Source organism: Notolepis coatsorum (genome assembly GCF_963971535.1).
Source record: "Notolepis coatsorum genome assembly, chromosome: 3".
Taxonomy (NCBI): domain Eukaryota; kingdom Metazoa; phylum Chordata; class Actinopteri; order Aulopiformes; family Paralepididae; genus Notolepis; species Notolepis coatsorum.
The window spans coordinates 160,447,138-160,474,818 of NC_140167.1; the positions used below are offsets into that span (position 1 = coordinate 160,447,138).

The 27,681-nt window shown below is 46.6% G+C and overlaps 1 protein-coding gene across 1 annotated transcript in view; it reads right to left on the reverse strand.

Annotated features, from left to right (window-relative positions):
• The window catches only part of cytip (cytohesin 1 interacting protein), a gene marked incomplete at both ends in the record, with an annotated part of 42,452 nt that overhangs the window by 3,181 nt on the left and 11,590 nt on the right, over positions 1 to 27,681 (reverse strand). The window contains 5 exons of the mRNA XM_084311414.1: positions 638 to 704; positions 22,664 to 22,730; positions 23,608 to 23,701; positions 24,291 to 24,396; positions 26,168 to 26,222. Of these exons, the coding sequence (XP_084167540.1) occupies positions 638 to 704; positions 22,664 to 22,730; positions 23,608 to 23,701; positions 24,291 to 24,396; positions 26,168 to 26,222 (389 nt within the window). The remainder of the gene's footprint in view (positions 1 to 637; positions 705 to 22,663; positions 22,731 to 23,607; positions 23,702 to 24,290; positions 24,397 to 26,167; positions 26,223 to 27,681) is intronic.

The following is a 27,681-nucleotide window of genomic DNA, read 5'->3' on the forward strand; positions in this document are numbered from 1 at the left end:
GTTGGTGTATTTGTTCCTGTCGTTGTTTCAGTCCTGTTTCCCTCCACCTGCTTTACCTTGTTCGTACCCCGTCTAAGTAAGTCTAGTCCCAGTTTATATTAGGTTATTTCGTGTATTCCCTAGTTTAGTTTTTCCCTCTTCCAGCATTAGCTGAGAGGTTTTCTTTGTAGTGTTCAAGTTATGTGTTGCAGTAAAGCTCCTTGAATCACTACCCGCCTTGTCTTGTCTGCTATCTCATCTCCTGTCTGCATTTGGGTTCTACCACCTACAACACCACCATGTCTAAACCTAACAGACAGCATCTCTGGGAACAACTGGGGTAATTTATGTACAATGGCTCACTGTATGGACCTGTTCATCATTAGTACTCATTAGGACCGTGAAGGATGAGGCTAATGAGCTAACCGTCGCATCGTCAGGTAAGTGGAAACACACAGGAAATTCATCATCAATTATCTTATCTCCCATCTCAGGGGGAACTCATTCCTTTACCCGTGGAGTAAAGTAAAGTTTACCGTCACTTCACATTGAAAACATCTTAGCGAAACCGAAAGAAATGCTAATGACGGTGAGAAAGGAAGTTCTGTGGTTAACAGTCTGACGGTGAGAAAGGAAGTTCTGTGGTCGACAGCCTCACCTCGCACCAGCCGCTTCTCTTGCAACGTAAGAGTTTGCAACTCCACAGACTTCTCTTTCAGTGTTTGCTGTTGAGAGGAGGGGAGAAAAAAGTATCATGATTAGACTTGAATGAGGCTTAGCTTGGACTTACAGTTACCTAAGGGGGTAATATCTCCACCCCCGGTACAATAGAGTGAGGCCATGTCCAGACTAAAATAATTTTGGTTGTTTTAGACAAAGTATTTGATCGTTTGCACCGTTCTGCCACACAGAACTGCATGCTGGCAGCCTGAAGACGATACTTTCTGATACCAGCTCCAAGAGTGCGCAATTCTGAAGACGCCTGAAGACGCCCCCCATTGCATCACCATCTTTTTTTTTTATCCACTTTTTCTCCCATTTTCTATATTTTCTCCCATCCCAATTTCGTATCATCCAATTTCAACCCTCCCCTGTCACGAACGCTGTTTCTTGCCTCCCACAAGCCGGCTGCAATGTGGACTAAGTCATACATAGCACAAGTCCCCTCCGGTACTTGAGGTAACAGCAGTCGCATCTTTTCACCTGCGCAGCTCGATCTCTCGAGTGGCGAGGAGTAACGCGTGGGAGGCTCACGCTGCCCCCGACACTTCCTGATTCTACTGCGCAAGCGCACCAACCGACCTGTAGGAGTCGCTGTCCACAACGCCCGATCCCCACCCATCAGTTTCCCACCCCCTAATACGGCCAATGTGTATTAGTACGGACGACCAGCTAAACTGAAAGCAATGTGGAGCGCTGGGATCGAACAGGCGATCCCAGCGTCTCCGCATTCGTGGCGAGCGCCTTGCCCACTACGCCACGTAGCCGCCCTGCATCACCATCTTTACAAGCGATACGCATCTTCTCCTGAACCGATGACTCGATAGCCCACCTCTCCCTTACCCTGCGTCTGAAAACATCACAACAATGGCATGTACAGCTATTGAGCTTGATCGGGCTTCTACAGCTTTACATATGCTGTGCTCTCTCTATCTGTCTGAAGCGGAGCGGGGTTCTGCTGTACACACTCCCGATCGAGGTGCACACACATGCTCACACGCATCTCCCTTAATCCGCATGCAAACCCAGACAAAAAAAAGAAACATGATACATATATTCAGATTCAGACAACTTTATTGATCCCGCGTGGGGCAATTCATATTTGCAGCTTCATACGCAACAAGCAACAAAGACAAACAAACAACAAAACAAAACATATCAACGACAGCACGGCAAAAAAAACACTCCATGTGATACACAATCCAGCAAAGTAAAAACAGACAACCAAGTGCAAAAGGCTACTTAAAATGACTACTGTCTGTGTTTAAAAGTCTGATAGCCGAGGGGACAAAAGATTTGGCGTAGCGGTTGGTCCTACTTGGTGGGACGTCATAACGGCGGCCAGAAGGCAACAGTGAAAACCGCTGAGACAGAGCGTGGAGGGGTTGATTAGTGATGCTCGTCCCCTTCTCGACCACCTGGTCCGTCCAGAGAGAACATAGGTATCTCTGTTTTACTACAATTATTTTGGAGCACACTTTCACTATGTACTGTAGGCTGTTCCTATCTTTAATAGACAGGCCACTGAACCAGCAGATAAAAGAAAAAGTTAGGAGGCTTTCAATAAAAGAACTATAAAAAGTGCTCAGGATCTTCGCACTAACATTAAAAGAGTTCAGCTTTCTCAGCAGGTAGATCCTCTGCTGACCTTTTTTAACAATGGACTCTGTATTTAAGTTGAACTTCAGTTTACAGTCAAACACAGTTCCCAGGTATTTGTACGATTCAACAATCTGGACGTCCTCGTCGTGAATTACACTAGCTACACTGGCTTGATGATCGGGGTTGTGTCTGAAGTCAATTATCATGTCCTTAGTCTTAGAGACATTGAGGTCCAAGTAATTCTCATCACACCAATTCACAAAGTCGTGAAGTACAGGTCCATGATCAGTTTCGGAGCGCTGCAGTAGGGATACCAGGACAGTATCATCTGAAAACTTAACCAGATGCCTTTGGTCATGAAGCGATCTGCAGCTGTCCGTGTACATAATAAATAAAAGGGGAGACAAAACGCAACCTTGGGGGGAGCCAGTGTTGGAAATCGACATGTTGGACATCTGCCCATTGACAAAGACCTGCTGGATGTTAGGGATTTCCTATCCCTCGTGAATTCTTAATTGATATAGTTGTGGACCAGTCGACCGAAAGACGAAGCGGAACACGGAGTATTTCAAACGGAGCTTTTATTCATCAGAGAAGAAGAACAGTCACCCCGCGCGGGCACATCCTGTCGCAGCACCAGTAGAAGAAGGGCAGAATACATCACAGTACATGTCATTTATACAGAGGAGGAGGAGGGGTGTATGTGTGTATATGTATCTGTGTGTGTAATATGGGTGTGTGTGTGGTGTGTGTGTGTGCTAGGCTGTGTGTGTGCTTGTTCAGAAGGGGGGCTAATTGATTCCAGATGAACTCAGGGAGAGGCCCCTAGTCTTGAGAACAACATCTCCATAACTCATCATGGGCCCGACAGCTTGTGCGCGTGTGGACGTGAGTGTGTGTGCGTGAGATGTACAGGGGGCCCTGTGTGTGGAGGGAGCCTACAGCCAGAGGTCATCAGGTCACCCACATGCGGAGACACAGACAGAGAGCAGGGTGCAGCCTGCAGCCTAAGCACAGATATAAGATATCAGACATTTTATATCAATGAACTAAAAACTATCATGGACCCTCTCAGTGAGGAAATTTAAAATCAGCATGAGAAGCTGGTGTGGGAGACTAAAATAAGAGTCAAGCCTCTCAATTAAAATGTGGGGCTGCATTTTATTAAAAGCAGAGGAGAAATCTGCAAATAAAATAAATGAGCTCCAGGTGTTTCCAGGTGTTTGTACACAATGTCCAAGATGAAGAGCATAGCATCCTCCACCCCATTTACCTGGCTGATATGCGAATTGAAGGGGATCTAATTTACCCTCAATAAAAGACATAGTAGTGTTTTTTTTAAACTTCTCAAAAACCTTCATTGCTAATGAGGTAAGCGCCACTGGTCTAAAGTCCTTCAATTCTTTTGACTTAGGGATGGGTATGATGGTTGACGTCTTCCATAATGTGGGGATCTGACCTATCTACACACATCTGGAAGAGTCTAGAAAACACCCAACCAAGCTGATCAGCACAGTGGTGCAGGGTGCGCCCGCATATAGAGTCTGGGCCAGCAGCTTTTCTTGGTTTAACCTAACCATTTTGTTTTGGGGTTCCAGGGAATCCATGCATACAGAGATATTCTCTAAAAAGTCAGAACTTTCAAAGCGGGAGAAGAAGGAATTAAAAGTGTTTGGCAAGTCAGTGCTATTTACTCCTCTAATAGTAGTGGATTTATTCCTCCCAGTATTATTATTTGTGTTTATGGAAGCCATGTTCTTTATACCTTGCCATGCGGCTCTGAGATCTCCACTGCTATATTGAGCTTCTATCTTGTCCTTATACATTTATTTGGCCTTCTTAACACTTTCTCCGCCAATAACGTCATAGAACGGGTTTCAAGTTCATGCGAATTCTGCCAGATCACGGCGTACAACGTTATTCTGATCATATTTCATATTTTCGCAATGGTATTCATATTTCACTCACGGATCATTGTCTGATGCTGTCTGAGCCGGCACAACTCTGCAACGCTTCAATACTGCCACCTGGTGGCTGATCGGTGAGTTGCCAAACCGGATATGCCCGTTGGAGCTCGGTCCGTCCCCTAAATCCGTCCGGCCACTCGTTTATCATCCCAGGACTCTAGCCACACACCGTGGATATGGATCACTGCCATAACTCAATAATCCACATGATTTGGGCTGTTATTATTATTATACAAACCGGAAATGGATTGCCTCGATCCCCATCACATAACTGGGATGTTTGCTCCAGTATCATCGCCCAACGCTAAGAGGAGGCTGCCGTGAGTTTCAACTTTTTTTTAATTATTATCCATACAAACTGCTTTGATCTATATATCACCCATACTACATGAAGCATTTAATGACAATCACAGAATTATAAACGACCCCCCCCGTTCACCCGCGCATGATCAGTGATAACGTTTAGGACCATGTACAGTTGACATTTTTAATATAGCGTCGATCGGTATCAAACGGCATTTGATAATCTAATATGCATTTATGCCTATATCTCACGTTCTAGGAATTACTGCAGAAAACGATAAAAACATATTTATACTCTAGACGGTATTTTCGTATGAATGTGTGAATGAAAAAGTAAAACGTTCCTACATCCTGAACGATACATAATCGATGTTGAATGGGCCATAGTAATGTCAATTTAGCAATACAATTTAAAAAGTTATAGCCCTGCAAAGGTGAACATCTCCATAGACTTACAGTACTGGCAGAGAATGGTATAAGATGATCAAAGTGGTGGCAGGGAATGTGTTACAAACTTATCTAGAAGCAGCCTTTTTCTCTAGGGCATTACCCGTACAATATATGTCCTGGCTAGAAGTGTTTATTAACACTTTGATCGCCAGGGTTAAATTCATAATTTACCATCCCTCGCCAGCCCTATTTAACATGGAGAAGTTCCCCTTCTTTGCAGGGCTATAACTTTTTTAATTTTATTGCTAAATTGACATTACTATGGCCCATTCAACGTCCTATATCTATTGTTCAGGGTGTAGCAACGTTATACTTTTTCATTCACATATTCATACTAAAATACGGTCTAAAGTATAAGTATGTTTTTATCGTTTTCTGCAGCTTTCTCCAGAACTTGATTTATAGCCCTAAATGCATTATATTGAGGATCAAATACAGTTTGGTAGGAATCTGTGCGAGGAAAAAAATTTCAAATGGACGTACTTCTAGAAGTTACTACGTATGATCTGATGATGACCGGATGGGGGGGGGGTCGTTTATAATTCCGTGGGCAACGTTATATCATTAATCTAGTGTGGGTGATATGATCATTAGAGCAGTTAGTATCGAAGACATTAAAAAATAACGCTGAAACTCACCGTAGCTTCCTCTCGCCGTTGGGAAATGAGCGTGGAACAGAATTTTTTCTATTATGGGATGTCAAAATATCCGATCCATTTCCAGGTTGTATAATAGTATATACGTCCAAATCATGTTGTTTATCGAGTTATTGGTAACGGATCACTATCCGTTGTGATCAGCTCGAGTCCTGGGACTATTAGCGAGTGATCGGACCGAATTGAAATGAGCACCAGCTTCCACTTCCTGTTTATGCCCTGGGCGATCCGCCGATCGGCCACCAGATGGCGCTCTTGAACCGTTGTAGAGTTGAGAGGGGCTCAACAGTACATCTCATGTCTCCGGGGGAGAAATATGATTTCGATCACAGATTTGTGAAATATTGATATCAAAGACGCTGTCCAGCGTCTTCGGCAGAATGAGCATGGCGGGGAAAGACGTGTTTCAGCGTCAACGGCGATTAAAGTGTTAAACACCGGGAGTTATTATTAAACAACAATGGCATCAGAGTAGTTGCATTCGTGTCACAGAAGCTATTGAGCTTGATCGGGAGGCTACTGTGATGCAATACACGCGATACTAACTACAAATTAGCGTCACATAGCTGGCCTTTTTCTGAAAACCCAAGCACATATTGTTCCCTAGCATACACCTTCAGTTGATCATGACAAATCCTCTCTTACCTTGACGATTAAAAAGCCTCCATAATTTAGTAAATAAAGCTGTAGCCAGCTAGCTAGCATTGATGCTATTCAAAATGCTATCCACATTAGCTAAATAGCTAACCAACTAAATACAATAGACAGTGGTATCCTGAGGTAATGTTAAATACAACGTTTGCTAGTCGAAATGACTGGACACACACAGGGACAAGTTAAACATCAATCAATTGGTTGGTACTGGGCTGCTCACTAAGGTCTAATGTGAGCCGTATGCATGCCCGCCTCTCTTGGCTTAACGTTGAAAATAGATTGTCTTTTAATATACTTGTGCTGTTCAAGTTGGTCATGAGCAGTAAAACTCCTGTTTTTATACATAATCAGATTGTTTTTAGTAATACTGTGCACAAGCATTACACTAGAGGTTCCAGTAGTGGGCAGCTTGAATTGCCAGGTCCTAAAACCAACGCTTTAAGGAGATCTTTTATTTTTAGAGCATTAACTCTTTGGAATGGCCTGCCTCGGAACCTCTGCTGCATTTACAGTAGATTCACTTTTAAAAAGAATCTTAAATTGTTTTTAAATTGTTTTTAACACTGTAAAGTAATTTTTTGTTTTTGTATTACACAAATGTAATTTTAGCTATATTAATTGTTACAGTAGGTTCATTATGCATTGTGTGTACTGACTTTTAATAATTTTGTTTTTTGCAATAGTGATTGTTTTTGTATGTTTTTTGTGTGTGGACCCCAGGAAGACTAGCTGGTTGCTATCGCACCAGCTAATGGGGATCCCTAATAAAATAAAATCAAATCAAATCAATTAATTTATTCCAACAGGTAGTTTGAGCTGCATGTGAGCCGCTGTCTTTCTCTCCTCTCCTTTGGAAACTAATGACGTTACGTTAGCTCGAAAAGCACAGAACTGGCCGACACAAGTTAAGCTGCTAGCAACAGACACTATAACACTTCCGGTCGGGGGTTTTCAAAATAAAAGAAACAGGAAAGACATTTATTTTGTAAATTTGTGGCATGCACTTATTATCTTGAGACGTTTTCGTTTTTACGGAAACCTTAAACGAAACGAAAACGAAACAGATCAAAATCGTTTTAGTCTGGACAAGGCCTGAGTGTGTTCCACTGTTCCTGTGTCCTACTTTGTATAGGATTAGTTATACAGCAGAACGGCTGTGATTGTGATGCAGGGCGGCCGACCAGCCCACAGTGAGCTCGTTGAGCTGCGCTGCAAACAAACAGGGGATGATGCTGAAGGAGGACACAGCGAGCGGCAGCGTGTCATCCACTCTGCTGAGAAGGTGATGTGCAATCTGCCATCTCTCCAGGACCTGTATGCCTCCAGAACCCTGAAGCGTGCAGGTAAGATTGTGGCCGACCCCTACCACCCCGGTCACAACCTGTTTGAGACACTCCCCTCTGGCAGGAGGCTGCGGTCCATCAGGGCCAAAACATCACGGCACAAGAACAGTCTCTTCCCCTCTGCAGTGGGCCTCATCAACAATTGGCTCAGGACCCTCACTGACACCCCCCCACTGTGTTACATTAACACAACCTACTGGACTATATACTTGCCCATATTGTTACTTCATTCTAATTAGTGTATATAATTGACCACATCTGCCCAGTTGTACAGCCCTGACCTATTCCTATTTAATTTTTACTTAAAATTGTACTATATTATATAGTGCTATATATTTAATTTAGTTTATATCCCTTCTAATTGTATTCAACCTCTTATTTACAGTTGTACAGCCCTGGGCCCTCATTCATCAACGTGTTCTACGCACAGATCTGTGCTTACCCTGTGCGTACGATCATTTCTAAGCAAAGAGTGGGATTCATCAATTTCGATTTGAACTTGACTCCGTGCTTACATCTACGCACAGGTCAGACCAGGGCCCTCATTCATCAATAGTGTGAATGAATGAATGAATGAATGAATGAATGAATGAATGAATGAATGAATGAAAACTTTATTAACAGATTGCAGAATAGGTACAGTACAGTACAGCTCAATACATACAATTGTTAAGGGGATGCAGACCAGAGAAAGACTTTCGTCTTGTTTACATCAGGGTCCCCCATTTTCAATTCATCGTAACATATATGACATACATGACATACAGATAGACAGTACTGCTACATCTATACATTTATGACATACCAGATTTGCAATTACAGTACTGTTTGTGGTACAAAAAGAGTCCAGAAAGAAAAGAGTATATACATTAGGTGTTGTGAAGGGCCAGATTAAACCGAATATATATATTTATTTATATATATATATTTAATTGTATTTGTATATTCTCTAATATTCCCTGATATCCCTTGTATATTCCTTGTACAATATGCATTGAATATCCATTCTAGCCTACTGAACATCCCATAATAGTCTCCATTCTACTATTGGTCGAGACCTTGGTGCCAGGCTGCCATACCCCTCAGACCCAGTTCAAACGTACCGCTCCACATGTACGAACAAGTCCTAGTTCCGCGTAGGAATCTGACTACCGCACCACTAATGGGACTATTTGTTCATAGTGCGTATATATACTGCGCTACTAAAGTAGGACTTCCTTTTCAGTCCAGTTTCTTACCCTCCAATAGAGTCACAGACGTAAAGCCTCCCCGCGACGCCACGTGTGGGAGTAAGGCCAAGTTCGCCTACCATCGGTATTGAGACATCGTGTATATTAATATTTGAATAGTCATATTTGGCACTATATCGTCGAGTTGGACGTAGTCTATTAAGCTAATAATAGTCTGTTAATATATAGTGCTTCGTGCGGTGAGAATACTACCGTAGTCAGTACCCCATCGTTTCGGGCAGAGAACTGGCTGCTTATCCAGGGTGGTTGACCCCACGTGAAGCTGCACCCGAGGAGCCCCAGAGCCGACGAGCGAGTGGACCTGTATACCGGATTATTCTACCGACGACAGCCCGCCTTCCCAGGCACGGATTATGCTTTGTATACTTTGATTATTCCATGGATAAAGACCCCCGACACTGCCGTGTGTTGGAAACCCCCCCCCTGGAGAGGACGCAAGGTGAGGAGACGCTCTGCAAGACGAGGTCGCTTCACGTCTCTCCCCCGTGGACCGGAGAGAGCCGGCCCACAAAGAGTCCACCTGCTTTCATCTGTGGTCCAAGGATCGCCGGCGCATTGAACGGCACTACAGTGGGTTCACCTGGGATACCCTTGGCCGGATGAGGCAGCCGGATTCTACCCCCCCCCCCCTCCTACTCCTGTCGGCTTACAAGCGACCGGATTAACCCCCCCTAGTGTGTCCAGTATATAATCATTAAAGTATCATTGCTGTTATTCCTTAAACTATTCCAGGTCGTATATGTACCACCTGCGCCTTCAGAGATTGGACATTCTCTATTGATATACCGACGAATACTCTTGCCATAAAAGTGCATACTAATTCCATTCATAAATGTGATTGATTTGATTAAGTGCTTGCTCTACACACCATCGCTGTGTAGAAATAAAGACCTATTTCTAATTCGTACATTTGTGTTGGATCCGTTTCATCTACGTGACAGTGTTCATCATAATATATTTATGCCGTGTACTGGGTGGCCGAATATTAAGTACAAAGGTAGTGGTAGTAAGTATCATATCTAGTAATACAGTCAGGGAATTGTACCCCTCAGTTACAATTGGTCCTTCGAGCCGGATGGTAATTAGTGTAATATTAATATAGTGTTATTAATATTGAAATGGCCTATGATGAACACTCCACGAAACGATCCTCCTAACCAACGCCCGCAGCGCGAACGACGGCTCCCTCAGTACTTAGAGGCCTACGCTGTCAGTCAACAACCTAGTCTTCTACTAACAGTAAACGCGGTAAAACTAGAAAGTAAAAGTATGTCTAACCCCAACGCCCAGACTACCCCGACCATAGAGGCCCCTACGGGCTCTAATGTAACTGACCAAGTTCACGGTGGGGACCAGTGGGAACCAGACATGACTTCACACCCCGCCAGTACTGAAGAAGTAGTCCCCGATGAGTCCCGGGAGGAATACAACGCTACCGAGAGAGAACTCGGCACGGAAGAAGACGGGGAGAGCACCGTGGAGATAGAGCTCCAAGGCTCCGCAAGGAGTACCCCGAGGGAAGGCTCCCCTATACAACCGCCTTCTCCCAGCGAGGCAGAGAGGACCCTACAGCAGGCCTTCCTCATCAGCCTGAACGCCGCTGCTGAACGCGACCGACTGCAGATCCAGCAGCGGAGCGAAGAAGAGCATATACGTCTAGAACTAAGACGCATTCAGAGAGAAGAGAATGTGGCCCGAGACCGAGCAGACAGCCAGCGAGCAGCTGCTGGTGCTCTACGGGACGCAGAGCGCGACAGACAGCAAGCGCAACTAATAGAACAGCTGATCAGACGGACAACACCCTCTCCCTCCGCCAGAGGCTCCAGGAACTCGTCTAGACACACCTCCAGGGCGGCATCCCCTAGCCGAGTAAACAACCCTGAACTTGACCAACAGACGAGGTCTATACCCCCCACAGACCACCTCCCCCCACCGGTCCAAGCGAGACCTAGCAACCGGGAAGGAGCAGCATATCCTGTGGAGAGGCTAAACCAGAGACTACAAGCACTGGATGACCTAACTGAAGACGAAGAGGAAGAGGAGGAGAACCACGCCCGACGACAGCACAGTACTCTACCGGACCAGGAGGTCCGGTACAGCCCAGGCTATACTCCCGCGGAGCTGCGCTACAGACCCCCGACTCTATACACGGGTGAGCACGACGCACGACCCGCACCGAGGAACAGCACCTGGACAAGCGGGCCATGGTACACTGCCGGTACCAGCCCATACCAAGGAGCGGGAGGAGACTCGCCTAGGAGGCCTCTCCCCCAACGCTCGCCGATGTATCCACAGTCAGCGTCATACATTGGCACGCCTATGGTACCCGACTTCACCCAAGAGAACCGGGCCCAGTATACGGAACTCCGCATGTGTCTGGAGACCATGTTGGTGGATGTATTGGATGAACGCCATAAATACGCCATCCTACTGAAGCACTTAAAGGTACCCCGCGCACATAATATAGCGCTCGCCTACGCGACTTCCACCACCCCATACACAGCAGCGCTGGTAGCATTGGACCAGAGGTATGGGCGCATATGGGATTACGTGATCCAGGAGATCCGACACATCGACCGCTTACCCCCAGCAATAGACAATCGAGCACTGGACGACCTGTCCATCAGAGTGCAGTCCCTGGTAGGGATGTTGGGAGCGCAGAGAGAGAAGGGGAGGCATGAACTTTACGCCAACTCAAATGTGGAAAGGATCTTGGAGAAGCTGCCGCCCGCTCGACAGGAGCGTTTTAGGCGACAGAGGGACCACCGAGACCCGAATGGCCCCGAACCGAACCTCCTCGATCTAGCAGACTTCCTGGCGAGAGAAGTCAGCAGCCTACGGCTAGATACATTCGGACGGAGCACCCCTGGCTCCAGAGAAGGAACCAGACGACTAAATGATGGAAGAAGATCGGTGACTGTGATGCACCAATCGGAGTCAGTACCGAGCAGCAGGAGCCACAGTACCCCCTCCAGAACGGAGAAGTGGAAGATAGTGTGCCCCTACTGTGAGAAAGAACACTGGCTAGCGCAATGTGACTCCTTCCCCAAGCTGAACGCGGAGGAAGCAAGTCAATGGATAAAGTCCAACAAGCGCTGTTTTCGCTGTGCGCGCTCACACATGGCAGCCGAATGCCGCTTAAAGAAAAGGTGCACCAAGTGCGATGGAGCCCATCTGGACATACTTCACGACAGTAACAGACGGCGCCCTTCACCCGCACCATCCAGCCGCAAAGCGAGCGTCATGTACATCGATCCCGCCAGCAGCAGTGGAGCCCGAGTACTCCTAAAAGTAGTGCGTGTGACACTAAGCTACCAGAATAAAGTCCTGGACACTTACGCCGTCCTCGATGACGGGTCAGAGAAGACCCTGCTGCTCGCCTCCGCTGCGGCCCAGCTAGGGCTGCGGGGAAGCGAAACCCAAATGACAATTCGGACAATAAGACGAGATTTGAAGACGATAAAGGGCGAGAATGTCTCATTCTCTATCGCAGCAAGCGGCCAGCCTGAGCGACGGTACCAGATTACAGACGCTTTCACCAGCCAAGAAATAGGACTGTCGCGGTACACATACCCCGTCGCCAAGCTGATGGAGAAATATGCACATCTGCGCAAGTTACCGATCCCGCTCATAGACAATGCTATGCCGACCCTGTTGATAGGCTCCGACCATGCAGACCTCATTGTCCCGATAGACCGGGTTCATACCGGACCCCGAGGCTGTCCTGCAGCAGTCGAGACCCGTTTGGGATGGACTCTCCAAGGCCCGCTCGCCAAATCTCTCAACCGAAGTACAGCCACTAGATGTCTCCACTCCCGAGTCACAGAGGGAGAAACCGCACTCCTGCAACACGTAGAGCGGCTATGGACCTTGGAACAAATGCCCTTTAAGAACGGAAAGAAAGACATTCGCTCTAAAGATGACATTTACGCCATTCACCTCCTCGAGACAGGGACCAAGAGAGTCCCGGTCAACGGCGTGTTGAGATACGCCACGCCACTCCTGCGGCGAGAAGGAATGCCTACTTTCCACGCCAAGACAGACGCCACAGAACGGTACCTGCTGAACACGGAGCGGCGCTTAGCCAAGAACCCCGCCCAAGAGAGTGTATACCGCGCTGAGATTGAGAAGCTCATCACAGCGGGACACGTCACAAAGATGGACATTAAAGAGGCTGACCAGACCACTGAATCGTGGTACGTGCCTCACCACAAGGTCCATCACAACGGTAAAGACCGCATAGTATTTAACTGCAGCTACCAGATCGGATCCCAAAATCTGAATAAAGAGTTACTGCCCGGTCCCACACTCGGCCCCTCCCTACTCGGCGTTCTACTCCGCTTCCGCCAGGAAAAGGTGGCCATCAGCGGGGACATTAAAGGAATGTTCCTGCAGGTGAGATTAGTAGAGGCGGACAAGCCCCTGTTACGGTTCCTATGGAGAGATAAGCCAGGAGATGAGCACCCAGCCATCTACCAATGGGAAGTCCTCCCCTTCGGAACGACGTGCAGCCCCTGCTGTGCTACATTTGCACTACAGAAACATGTAGCAGAGGACCCAGCAGCGGACGAAGAGGTCCGACACAGCGTAAAGAACAGCTTCTACGTAGACAACTGTCTACAAAGCCTTTCAACCCAGGAAGAAGCCGAGGCTCTCCTGATTAAACTCTGCGCCTCATTGATCAAAGGCGGCTTTGATCTCAGGCAGTGGGCCAGCAGCGATCCGCAAGTACTGCGCAGCCTCTCCTCCGAGGACAAGGCAGCCAGCAGCGAGACCTGGATGGCTACAATCCCGGGAGAAGCCCAGGAGATGACCCTGGGATTGGTGTGGCGATTCAAAACAGATTCGCTTCACTACAGACACAAGCCCCTGACTACGGAGCAGGGAAGGCCGGCGGCGGCGCCGACCACCAGACGGAGTGTGTACACAACACTCGCCCGACAATATGACCCGCTAGGATGTATTCTACCGTACACCACCAGGGCAAAAATGATTGTACGAGCATTGTGGGACAAGGACCAGGGCTGGGACGACCCCATTCCCGCACACCTTGCATCCACCTGGAGAGAGTGGGAGATGGAGCTCCACTCACTCCCAGGCGTTAATATGCGCCGAAGCTACTTCCCACCCACGGTGAGGCCAGAGACATGTAAAATGGACTTACACGTCTTCAGTGACGCCTCAGAGGTCGCATACGGATCAGTAGCCTACTTGCGGGCCCAAGAGAAGGGGGGAGAGATCTACACAGCATTTGTCCTCGCCCGCTCGAGAATAGCCCCACGCAAGCAACAATCTATCCCACGTCTAGAGCTCTGCGCAGCCCTAGCCGGAGCGCACCTAGCCACGCTCATCCAACGTGAGCTCACCATACCGGTGTCTAGAACAATCCTGTGGTCAGATTCCACGACGGTACTCGCCTGGATCAAATCGGACTCATGCAAGTACAAAGTCTTCGTGGGAGTCAGAGTCACCGAGATTCAAGACTTAACCGAAGAGTTAACCGGAGAAACAGAGTGGCGCTACGTTGATACAAAACAGAACCCAGCTGACGTCATCACCCGGGGGATGCCCCTGGATGACCTCACCCGTCGCAATGTCTACAGTGACGGCCCCGCATTCCTAAGACTCCCGGAAGGACAGTGGCCCATGCCTATCCCGAGGGAAGCAAGTCCAGAGGAGGTGGAAAATAAGAAGTCTGTGTTCTGTGGATTGAGCACCGTAGCCTCCACCGACCCTAACATAGACGATTGCACGTCCATAGAGAGTGCACAACAAAGAACATTCCTGCGGTACCACCCGGAGTGCAAGTCCCCCGCTGATATGTCAGCAGCTAACTACGAGGAAGCAGAATTGCTTCTACTGCAGCGAGCCCAGAGAGACTCGTTCCCCGATGAATTGGCCTGTCTACAGGGAGGAAAGCCCGTCCCATCCGACAGCAGATTAATTCATCTGGCCCCCGAGAGCGACGCTCATACCCTCATCAGAGTGGGTGGTCGCCTACGCAGAGCCCCCAATCTACCGGATGACATTAAATACCTGATCGTATTGAACAGCCGACACAAGGTCACAGAGCTGATTATAAAGAAATACGATGAGGATGTACATCACGCAGGAGCAGAAAGAGTCTTCGCGGAAATCAGACGTCGTTACTGGATCCTACAAGGAAGAGAGGCGGTACGACGCTTCCAGCGAACATGTCTAGACTGCCGCAAGTGGCGCGCGCAGCCCAGCATACCAAGGATGGCTGACCTTCCTCCATGTCGCCTCCGAATCGGTGACAAGCCATTTCACTCAACGGGTATGGACTGCTTTGGCCCGCTGCACATAAAGAAAGGAAGAGGAACCGAGAAGCGGTGGGGTATTGTATTCAAATGCATGACCACCAGAGCGATACACATCGAGCTTCTCCCGACCATGAGCACAGACTCATTCCTTATGGCCTTCCGTAGATTCACATCACGGAAAGGAAGACCGTCTACCCTATTGTCCGATCATGGGACAAACTTCAAAGGCGGCGAAAGAGAGCTGAGAGAGAGCTTCCAAGCTATGGGCCCAGAACTTAAGACCCTCCTCGCTCCAGCACAGGTTGATTTCCAATTCAACCCCCCAAACGCACCCCACTTCGGTGGCACTTGGGAACGAGAAGTGCGCTCCATAAAGACAGCCCTGTACGCAGTACTTGGGGCCCAGACTGTGGCGGAAGAAGTCCTAATGACAGACCTCACGGAGTACTTAACTCGAAGCCCCTCGGATATGTCTCCAGTGATGTGGCGGATATCGACCCAGTTACCCCCAACACACTCCTGATGGGGCGGCTAGATCCTGCATTACCCCAGACAATGTACCGGCCTGAAGAAGCGAACGGCCGACGAATGTGGAGGTACAACCAAGTATTAGCCGACAAGTTTTGGAGCAGTTTCCTACTGCACTACCTACCGTCTCTACAGACCCGCCAGAAGTGGGTAAAGGAGAGAGACAATTTGACAGAAGGAACAGTCGTCATGATTATTGATCAATCACTGCCCAGAGCTATGTGGCCGGCCGGCCGCGTAAGCAAAGTGATCACCGGTGCCGACGGCAAGGTCCGAGCAGCTGAAGTGCTCGTCCAGGGTCGCACTTACACCCGTCCCGTGGCGAGGCTCATAGAACTGCCCCGACTCCCAGACACAATCGATGATGACCATGACCCTATAACCCTATGACTTTGTGAAGTTGACTGACCCCTACAGCAAACCCTTATGTGTAAATAGACAACGCGATTAATCTGTCTCTGTTTAACTGATTAGGTCTGGGACCAATCAGGGGGTGGCTGTTGTGAAGGGCCAGATTAAACCGAATATATATATTTATTTATATATATATATTTAATTGTATTTGTATATTCTCTAATATTCCCTGATATCCCTTGTATATTCCTTGTACAATATGCATTGAATATCCATTCTAGCCTACTGAACATCCCATAATAGTCTCCATTCTACTATTGGTCGAGACCTTGGTGCCAGGCTGCCATACCCCTCAGACCCAGTTCAAACGTACCGCTCCACATGTACGAACAAGTCCTAGTTCCGCGTAGGAATCTGACTACCGCACCACTAATGGGACTATTTGTTCATAGTGCGTATATATACTGCGCTACTAAAGTAGGACTTCCTTTTCAGTCCAGTTTCTTACCCTCCAATAGAGTCACAGACGTAAAGCCTCCCCGCGACGCCACGTGTGGGAGTAAGGCCAAGTTCGCCTACCATCGGTATTGAGACATCGTGTATATTAATATTTGAATAGTCATATTTGGCACTATATCGTCGAGTTGGACGTAGTCTATTAAGCTAATAATAGTCTGTTAATATATAGTGCTTCGTGCGGTGAGAATACTACCGTAGTCAGTACCCCATCGTTTCGGGCAGAGAACTGGCTGCTTATCCAGGGTGGTTGACCCCACGTGAAGCTGCACCCGAGGAGCCCCAGAGCCGACGAGCGAGTGGACCTGTATACCGGATTATTCTACCGACGACAGCCCGCCTTCCCAGGCACGGATTATGCTTTGTATACTTTGATTATTCCATGGATAAAGACCCCCGACACTGCCGTGTGTTGGAAACCCCCCCCCTGGAGAGGACGCAAGGTGAGGAGACGCTCTGCAAGACGAGGTCGCTTCACGTCTCTCCCCCGTGGACCGGAGAGAGCCGGCCCACAAAGAGTCCACCTGCTTTCATCTGTGGTCCAAGGATCGCCGGCGCATTGAACGGCACTACAGTGGGTTCACCTGGGATACCCTTGGCCGGATGAGGCAGCCGGATTCTACCCCCCCCCCCCTCCTACTCCTGTCGGCTTACAAGCGACCGGATTAACCCCCCCTAGTGTGTCCAGTATATAATCATTAAAGTATCATTGCTGTTATTCCTTAAACTATTCCAGGTCGTATATGTACCACCTGCGCCTTCAGAGATTGGACATTCTCTATTGATATACCGACGAATACTCTTGCCATAAAAGTGCATACTAATTCCATTCATAAATGTGATTGATTTGATTAAGTGCTTGCTCTACACACCATCGCTGTGTAGAAATAAAGACCTATTTCTAATTCGTACATTTGTGTTGGATCCGTTTCATCTACGTGACAGTGTTCATCATAATATATTTATGCCGTGTACTGGGTGGCCGAATATTAAGTACAAAGGTAGTGGTAGTAAGTATCATATCTAGTAATACAGTCAGGGAATTGTACCCCTCAGTTACATTAGGCGTAGAAACTGTACATTGGATTGGGTAGGTGGGGGTGGGGGGGGACTGTACATTGGAGGTGGTTGGGTGGGGGGGGGGGGGGTTGGGTAGGGGGGGGGGTTGGGTAGGAGTGGGGGGGGGGGGGTTGGGTAGGAGGGGTGGGTGGGGACTGTACATTGGAGGTGGTTGGGTGGGTGGGGGGGGGGGTTGGGTAGGAGTGGGGGGGGGGGGTTGGGTAGGAGTGGGGGGGGGGGGGGGGTTGGGTAGGAGGGGTGGGTGGGGGACACTGTACAACTGTACAAACAACACTGTACATTGGATTATTGACAAGACCATACTTGGTAATTTACTGTACATTGGAGGGGGTTGTGTTCGGACATTTACAGGGGCCAGTTTCGAGTTGCAGTCTCCCTTAGGTGTTTTTTGAGAGTGTTTTTGAAAGTGGGTAGTGATTCACATTCCTTTACAGCTTTGGGTAGGGCGTTCCACATTGATGTGGCATAATTGCGAAACGTGTTTAGTCCCTTGTTTGAGCCGAATCTGGGTTTAACATGATTTGTGGAGCTCCCTCTGGTGTTGTGATCGTGGTATTCACTGACCTTTGGGAAGTATTTTGTCATGTACATGGGTACCTTGGTCGTGTAGTGTATCTTGTAGACCAGGCCCATTGCAAGTTGCTGTACTCTGTCGTCTACTCTAAGCCATCCTAGGTTGTCAAAGTGGGCAGGGGTGAGGTGGGTTCTAGGAGTAAGGTCAAGCAGTAGTCTGACCAGTTTGTTTTGAGATGTTTGTAATTTTGTTTTTAGCGCCTTTGAGGTGCTTTGGTACCATGAGGTGCAAGCATAGTCGTAGTACCCTTGAATGAGTGCTCCTGCTAGAGTCTTCAGGGTATTCTTGTTTACCAGTGAGGAGATCCGGTACAAGAAACGAGTTCGTTGGTTGACTTTTTTTATTACATTGGATGCCATTTTGTCACAGGAAAGATTTGCCTCTAGGATGGAACCCAGGTAGGTAATATCTTCTTTCCTTGTGACAATATTGTCACCCACTGTAACTGAGAAGCCGTCGGTCTTGCTGAGTTTGTTATTTGAACCGAAGAGAATGGACTCTGTTTTGCCCATGTGTAATGATAGTTTGTTATCAGCGAGCCATATGCAGATTTTGCCTAGTTCTGAGCTGAGGGTTTTTTCAACCTGTAACTTGTTCTTGTCAGAGACCAGCAGGGCTGAGTCGTCCGCAAACAGGAACAAGTTGCAGTCACAAGCTGACGACATGTCATTTGCATAAATTAGGAACAGTAGCGGACCTAGTATGCTTCCTTGTGGAACACCACAGTTTACTGTGAGGGGGGGGGGGTAGGGTACCGTTTACCTCCACCATCTGCTCTCTCCCCTCCAGGTAGGATTGCATCCAGCTCACTGATAGACTATCAAAACCAATTGCTTTTAGCTTGTCAATCAGAATGGTGTGATTGACAGTGTCGAAGGCCTTTTGTAGGTCCAGCATGACCATGCCGCGTAGAACATTTCTATTTCCACACGTAAGCACGGAATGTAGAACTAGTGTACGCACAGGGAAATCGGGATTCATCACACACGGGATTCATCACACACTGCGTACGCAGGCTCTATGCTCCTCCGTGTTGATGAATACCACTTTGTTCTACCGTCAATGCTCGTGCATGATTATCCATATATGGTCATGAAAGTGAGGAAACACCCCCCATGGGATGTGAAATAATGGACTGACCCGAGCGGAACCCTGAGAAACTCCACAGAGAATTCACTGCTGTCGAACCAAGAAGACACTATCGCGTATTATGGGATAAATAAAAGGCGGATTTGTAAACGGTGATGTCAGATATCAACGGCTCCCTAAGACCATTGCTGCAATTCTGCCTGGACAGCTCAAAATACTAATAAAGACCGTTCGTTGACCACTGTTTGGCGTTGGTTGTGTGTCATTATAACCGTGCTGTAATATGAATGCCTTTATTAGTTGTGTTCGATTGGCTATATGATTTTTAGAGGCATCTATTTTGTTGTCGGCTAATAAAGACCGCGCTGGAATATGACTGCCTTTTCCCTGTGTTGTTTGATTAATACCGGGATTAAAGTTCTCCTCAATTCTATTCCAAATCGCGATGGATCTCCCGTCAATTTTCTACCTGCTGCATATGATTTCTAAAGGCATACTACAATCTATTTTGATGTCAGTATTGGGTAGCCTACATAAACAATAATACGAGAGCATATACAAGAACAATGAATCTCACTGCATGTATGATGTAGCCAGCTGCCTTTCAATACATGAACTTGAATTCCATCATGTTTGTGTGCGGGACTCACAAGGCTGTTGTCACAATGGGTGGTACCGGTGTACAGTAATAATAACAGTCCACACAATATCACGATCCATGCCATAGCCTATGTTCTATTAGGACATGATCTGTGACGACAAATGTTCTAGAATGTTTGATTAAGATATACTCTGACAGCATGCCTATGAGCAACAAAAACGCGAACTTGAATCCCATCATATAGTCTGTCCACTATCTGCATGGTGTCATTGCAATGCGTTTTCTATTCTTTCTTATACAGTAAAAAGGGGGAAGAACACTATATTCATATGACTTATTCTGCTTACAGCTTCGAAATTCCACTTGTTTCGTTTAACGTAAAGCCTTTTAATTATAATCAAAACGTTCCCGTGTTTCGGCGGTCTGTGCGCAAAATAATAACGAGTTGAGCTTTATGATTTATGATGAATTGAAAATGGGGGACCCTGATGTAAACAAGACGAAAGTTGGTCTGCATCCCCAATTAACAATTGTATATACTGAGCTGTACTGTACCCATTCTGCAATCTGTTAATAAACTTTTCAATCAATCAATCAATCAATCAAGCTACGCGGAGCGCAGTCAGTCAGTAGCCTACACCCCGTATATTCCGATAACGCTATATAAACCATGCTGCATTCATTCTGAGAGAAAGATCTATTATTCCAAATGCTATTTATAGGGTTTTGACCATAATTACACTACTGTTGCTATTTTACAATGAACTATAATGAACTACGGTTCGTACAGAACATGCCAGTGTTATTATGCACAGAAGCTCATTTCCTTGTTGTAATAATATATTCTACCACTGGGCGCTAGGTACGCCAGGTCTGAACTGTGCGTAGATGTAAGCACGGAGTCAAGTTCAAATCGAAATTGATGAATCCCACTCTTTGCTTAGAAATGATCGTACGCACAGGGTAAGCACAGATCTGTGCGTAGAACACGTTGATGAATGAGGGCCCAGGCGTACCTGGCGCCCAGTGGTAGAATATATTATTACAACAAGGAAATGAGCTTCTGTGCATAATAACACTGGCATGTTCTGTACGAACCGTAGTTCATTATAGTTCATTGTAAAATAGCAACAGTAGTGTAATTATGGTCAAAACCCTATAAATAGCATTTGGAATAATAGATCTTTCTCTCAGAATGAATGCAGCATGGTTTATATAGCGTTATCGGAATATACGGGGTGTAGGCTACTGACTGACTGCGCTCCGCGTAGCTTGATTGATTGATTGATTGAAAAGTTTATTAACAGATTGCAGAATGGGTACAGTACAGTACAGCTCAGTATATACAATTGTTAATTGGGGATGCAGACCAACTTTCGTCTTGTTTACATCAGGGTCCCCCATTTTCAATTCATCATAAATCATAAAGCTCAACTCGTTATTATTTTGCGCAGACCGCAGAAACACGGGAACGTTTTGATTATATTTAAAAGGCTTTACGTTAAACGAAACAAGTGGAATTTCGAAGCTGTAAGCAGAATACAAGTCATATGAATATAGTGTTCTTCCCCCTTTTTACTGTATAAGAAAGAATAGAAAACGCATTGCAATGACACCAGATAGTGGACAGACTATGTATATGATGGGATTCAAGTTCGCGTTTTTGTTGATCATAGGCATGCTGTCAGAGTATGATATCTTCAAACATTCTAGAACATTTGTCGTCACAGATCATGTCCTAATAGAACATAGGCTATGGCATGGATCGTGATATTGTGTGGACTGTTATTATTACTGCGTACCGGTACCACCCATTGTGACAACAGCCTTGTGAGTCCTGCACACAAACATGATGGAATTCAAGTTCATGTATTGAAAGGCAGGCTACATCATACATGCAGTGAGATTCATTGTTCTTGTATATCCTCTCGTATTATTGTTTATATAGGCTACCCAATACTGACATCAAAATAGATTGTAGTATGCCTCTAGAAATCATATGCAGCAGGTAGAAAATTGACGGGAGATCCATCGCGATTTGGAATAAAATTGAGGAGAACTTTAATCCCTGGGTATTAATCAAACAACACGGGAAAAGGCAGTCATATTCCAGCGCGGTATTTATTAGTGTTTGCGCTGCCCAGGCAGCAATGGTTAATAGATATCATATCCGACATCACCGTAAGTGTACACGTCTGTCAGTCAGCCTGTCTCATGACAAGCTTCCCTCGGCTTAGTCCATTTTTCCACATTTCATGGGTGTATTCCATTACCGTATATGGTTAATCGGGGCGTTTCTGGTATGCAAATACGTGAAAGTGTGCACGAGCCTCGACGCAGAGCCAAGGTGGGATTCATCAACACGGAGGAGCATAGAGCCTGCGTACGCACGTGTGATGAATCCCGACTTCCCTGTGCGTACACTAGTTCTACATTCCGTGCTTACATGTGGAAATAGAACATGTTCTACGCACAAATTGATGAATGAGGGCCCTGGCCTATATTTAGAATAATCCTATAATCCTATAATATAGAATAATATTATTCTATTGTGCTTAACTTGGCTCATATTTCATTTTATTTTACTCCACCTCTTTATTGTATCCGTCTGTTAATGTCTGTCCGCTAATGTCGCACCGATAACGTCCAAAGCAAATTCCGTGTATGTGAAAACTACTTGGCAAATAAAGACCTTTCTGATTCTGATTCTGACCTTAAGGAAGTTCATCTTCTTCTCAAGCTCAATCCTCTTCACAATAGTGCCACAGACCGTCTCCATCCTGGGGTAGCAAACAGACAAAGAAACAGTATTAGCCTACTGTGGAAGAGACGGTAGGAAGACGCTCATCTCAGAGAGGAGGTGTCCCAGGTGTGCAGTGTTCTCAGGATTGCTTTATAGGCAAGGCACCCCCTACTCAAAACATCTTCCTGCGGGTGTAGATGTAGATGGATCATGGTCTTCTTAGGTGTAGATGTAGGTGTAGATGGATCATGGATCATGGTCTTCTTAGGTGTACAGTAGGTGTAGATGGATCATGGTCTTCTTAGGTGTACAGTAGGTGTAGATGGATCATGGAGCATGGTCTTCTTAGGTGTACAGTAGGTGTAGATGGATCATGGATCATGGTCTTCTTAGGTGTAGATGGATCATGGATCATGGTCTTCTTAGGTGTACAGTAGGTGTAGATGGATCATGGAGCATGGTGTTTCTTAGGTGTAGATGTAGGTGTAGATGGATCATGGATCATGGTTTTCTTAGGTGTACAGTAGTTGTAGATGGAGCATGGTCTTCTTAGGTGTAGATGTAGGTGTAGATGGAGCATGGTCTTCTTAGGTGTAGATGTAGGTGTAGATGGATCATGGTCTTCTTAGGTGTAGATGTAGGTGTAGATGGATCATGGTCTTCTTAGGTGTACAGTAGGTGTAGATGGATCATGGAGCATGGTGTACAGTAGGTGTAGATGTAGGTGTAGATGGATCATGGATCATGGTTTTCTTAGGTGTACAGTAGTTGTAGATGGAGCATGGTCTTCTTAGGTGTAGATGGATCATGGAGCATGGTGTTTCTTAGGTGTACAGTAGGTGTAGATGGATCATGTAGCATGGTGTTTCTTAGGTGTAGATGGATCATGGATCATAGTTGTCACAGCTACTCACTTCAGTTGGTTGGTAGATTGTCTGATCAGGTTCACAGCGTGTTGGTGGGAGGAGCCCTCGATGCTGACCCCATTGATGGTAATGATAACATCGCCTAGTGCAGAGAGAGAGCAAACAAAAGGGAAGAATTAGCATTACGGTTCAGCTGGCATTGCATTTAGTGTGTGTGTATGTGTGTGTGTGTGTGTGTGTGTGTGTGTGTGTGTGTGTGTGTGTGTGTGTGTGTGTGTGTGTGTGTGTGTGTGTGTGTGTGTGTGTGTGTGTGTGTGTGTGTGTGTGTGTGTGTGTGTGTGTGTGTGTCTATAAGAGGTGTGTGTAGGTCATCTGTAGAGACTCGGACGGTGTCAGTATCATGTGTGAGATGTGAGACTTCCTCAGTGGTGGGTCCTGCTCAGGAAGGAGGAGGAGGAGCAGGTGCAGATGGAGGAGGAGGGGGGAGGAAGAGGAGGAAGAGGAGGAGCAGGGGGAGGGGGAGCAGGAGGAGAGGAGGAGGAGCAGGAGAAGCAGGAGGAGGAGGAGCAGGAGGAGGAGGAGCAGGAGGAGGAGGAAGAGAAGAGAAGGAGCAGGAGGAGCAGGAAGAGGAGCAGGAGGAGCAGCAGGAGGAGCAGGGGGAGGAAGATGAGCAGGAGCAGCAGGAAGAGGAGGAGCAGGAGGAAGAGGAGGAGCAGCAGCAGGAGGCTCACCTGAGGTCAGCCCTGCGCTCTCTGCAGCGCTGTCCTCTCTCACGCTGCACACAAACGTACACATCTCCAGCGCCAGGCTGCTGCTGCTGGGCTGCAGGCCGTAGGTCTGACGACAAAACAAGAAGAGAGTCGTTTTATCTACGTAGAGGAAACAAGGGTTACTTAGAGGAAGTAGATGTACTTCTGAGGGGAAGAGGGATATACTGTCAGTCTGTCATCCTACGTAGTTTAATGGTAATTAGGCTGATATTAAAAACCAGCCAAAAGAAGGCTGTACTCCAAATAGTCCACTACACCCTCAACTAATACTACTGACACTTCAGCTTCAGCTCCGGGAACTGCCATCTACAAACGTTTTCTGATGACTCCTCCATCGTTGGATACATCACCAACGACAACGAGGAGGAGTACAGAGCTGTGGTGGAGAGCTTCACAGAGTGGAGCAATGAAAACCACCTACAGCTCAACATCAGCAAGACGAAGGAGATGGTGGTGGACCATCTGCGGAGCAGGAGGAAGCCCCCAACTCCCATCATCATCCAGGGGGTGGATGTGGAAATGGTGGAGAACTACAAATTCATGGGTGTTCTCATGAACAACAAACTGGACTGGACAGACAACACCGAGGCCCTCTACAGGAAGGGACAGAGCAGACTGTTCTTCCTGAGAGGGCTCAGGTATTTTAATATCTGCAGCAAACTGCTGCAGATGTTCTACCAGTCTGTGGTTGCTGGTGCCCTCTTCTTCGCTGTGGTATGCTGGGGGGCAACACCAACACAGACAAAATAAACAAACTGGTAAAAAAAAAAGCAAGCTCTGTGGTGTGAGCGGACCTGGACAGTCTGGAAGTGGTGGCAGAGGGGAGGACGAGGAGGAAGCTGTATGCTATCCTTGAGAACCCCTGCCACCCCCTCCATGATGAGCTGACCGCAATGCGGTCCACGTTTAGCCCAGGGACGCGGGAAGTCAGTCAGAGTTGGGGGTGCGGAGATAAGTCATATAATAACGTCATATGCGCATGCGCATAATTCGCGATTTTCATTCATTTGAAAGATCAACATTTTACACCAGTTTTAGAACATTTTACACTACAACAGACAGCAAACTTGAATACCAACATGTGGACTGTTCACACACGAAATGCAGCAGTTTTTTTCCTAATCAGAAGACGATGTATTGTGGATTTAGATGCAGCCGGGTAGCAACAAGGCACTTGAACTTTCGCACACAGGATCGTATAACAGAGTGACAATTTACACATTTACAAACAAAACTTTTGTGACAGAATGAAGTGAACACACAGAAACCATAACGAGTAACTGGATCTCTCTCTCTCTCTCTCTCTCTGTTCAACCTCAACCGTGATCCTTCGCGCCCAATCCACGTCATGCGCTGCGTTTGTGCATCAGGTCAGAATCAGATACACAGAAAACAAAAAAAATAGAAAAAAACAGAGGGTGGATTTCAACCATTTAAAAAACAACCATGTTTTAGACTGCCTACAGTAAAATCCTAACTCAAAAAAGATTTTTTTTGTATTGATTTGTCAACATTTTTACCTTGCAGTTACAACTCCCTGCCAACAGGTGGGGGTGCTGCATCACCCTCAGCACCCCCCCCCTTCCCGCATCGCTGGTTTAGCCACAGACTTATCCCCCCCCCTGTTACTGTTTTTAAATTGCTGTTATGCTGTAAAGGACATCTGAATCTCCCCTCAGGGATAAATAAAGGTTTTCAATTCAATTCACAAACCAGTTAGCAAAAGAAAGAAACTACAGACAGAATCAATTCAAAGACTGACAGGTGAAACAGAAAAAAATACCAATATGAGATTCAGTTTGTAATGTCCATGAAAATGTGATGAAATGTGTCTTTACCTGAATTTCAAACCCATACGTTTCATTGTCTTGCTTCCGCAATACAATAGTGGTCCTGTGCAAAGGAAAAATAGATGTAATGAACAGCTGGTCTTGTGAGGTTGAAGGCTCACTGTGCATCAGGCAGAGTAGGTCTGTTCTGTCTGTGCATCCGTTTCTGTTTTATGTGATCTGTGATATTAAACCTGATGTTTACAGACTTAAAGGTTGTTTTTCAATTTATTCTTGTAAAAGGTTGGTCTCGGGCTTATTCCGAGCTTGACTACGGTGACAATGTCTATAGATTTGCCTGTCCCACTGTTTTGGCCAAACATGACCCACTCTACCATGCTGCAGTGTGCACTGAGATATATATCAAACGCACCCTATAGGACTCATCATTGCACACTGTATATCCTAACTGGATGGTCCTCACTTACTATGTGCAGGATGCAGCACTGGTTTATTTTATTGTATAAAGCCATTTTAGGCAAATTACCACTATATGTGCCAGATTTTTACCAGTTTCCGACTCTTACAACCTCAGATCCAGTGCTTGGATGCGGTCCCAGGTACCTGCTGTGCGGACTGAGGCTGGAAAAATGAGTCTTTTTTATTTTGGTCCTTGGTCTTGGAATGACCTTCAGTCAAGCCTCAAACTGATGGCACTTGTTCCTTTAGCCAGTTCTAAATGGATTTTATCTGAGGTCCTTACCACCAGCTGTTCATGTAGTAATAAGTAACTGTAAAGTGTCACAGAACAAGTGACACTCTTGGACAATGACATCCTGAGTCGTTCCTATGTGACCAGTATAATCTTTAAACTGAACTCTGGAGGATAGCTTTATGCTGGCTCTACTTATAAAAAATGGAAATGAGCCTTTAATATCTGCAGAAAAGGTGCCTGGTGTCTGTGAAACGGGAGGCAACCTGGGGAATGTGGGCCTCAGCAGAGGGGAGAGGGGAGAGAGAGAGAGACATAGTGTGAGAGAGAGACACACACACGCACACACACACAAGGAGAGAGACATAGTGTGAGAGAGAGACACACACACACGCACACACACACAAAGAAAGAGACATAGTGTGAGAGAGAGACACACACACACGCACACACACACAGAGATATAGACAGAGACAGACAGAGATGGAGAGAAGGAAAGAGACATAGACAAAGAGAGAGAGACCGAATAGTTGTATGGTATTAGGTAGAACAGGGAATTGAACCCTATACCAGTATCGTATGTGTGAAGTGCCACAGATCAACAAGCGACACTTTTGGATAATGAGTCGTTCCTATGTGACCAGTATAAACTGAACTCTGGAAAAATAACTCTATGAGGGCTCTACTTTAAAAACAAATGGAACTGAGCCTTTAAAATCTCCATAAGAAGGGTCTGTTCTTCACAGACCACATGCAGAAGGGAGGCACCCTGAGGAATGTGGGCCCCAGCAAAGGAGAGAGAGAGCTGTAAGAGGTTAACCCTTTCAGACGGGAAGGGTTGCTGGTTGAAGTCTTGAATCTATAGAGGGAG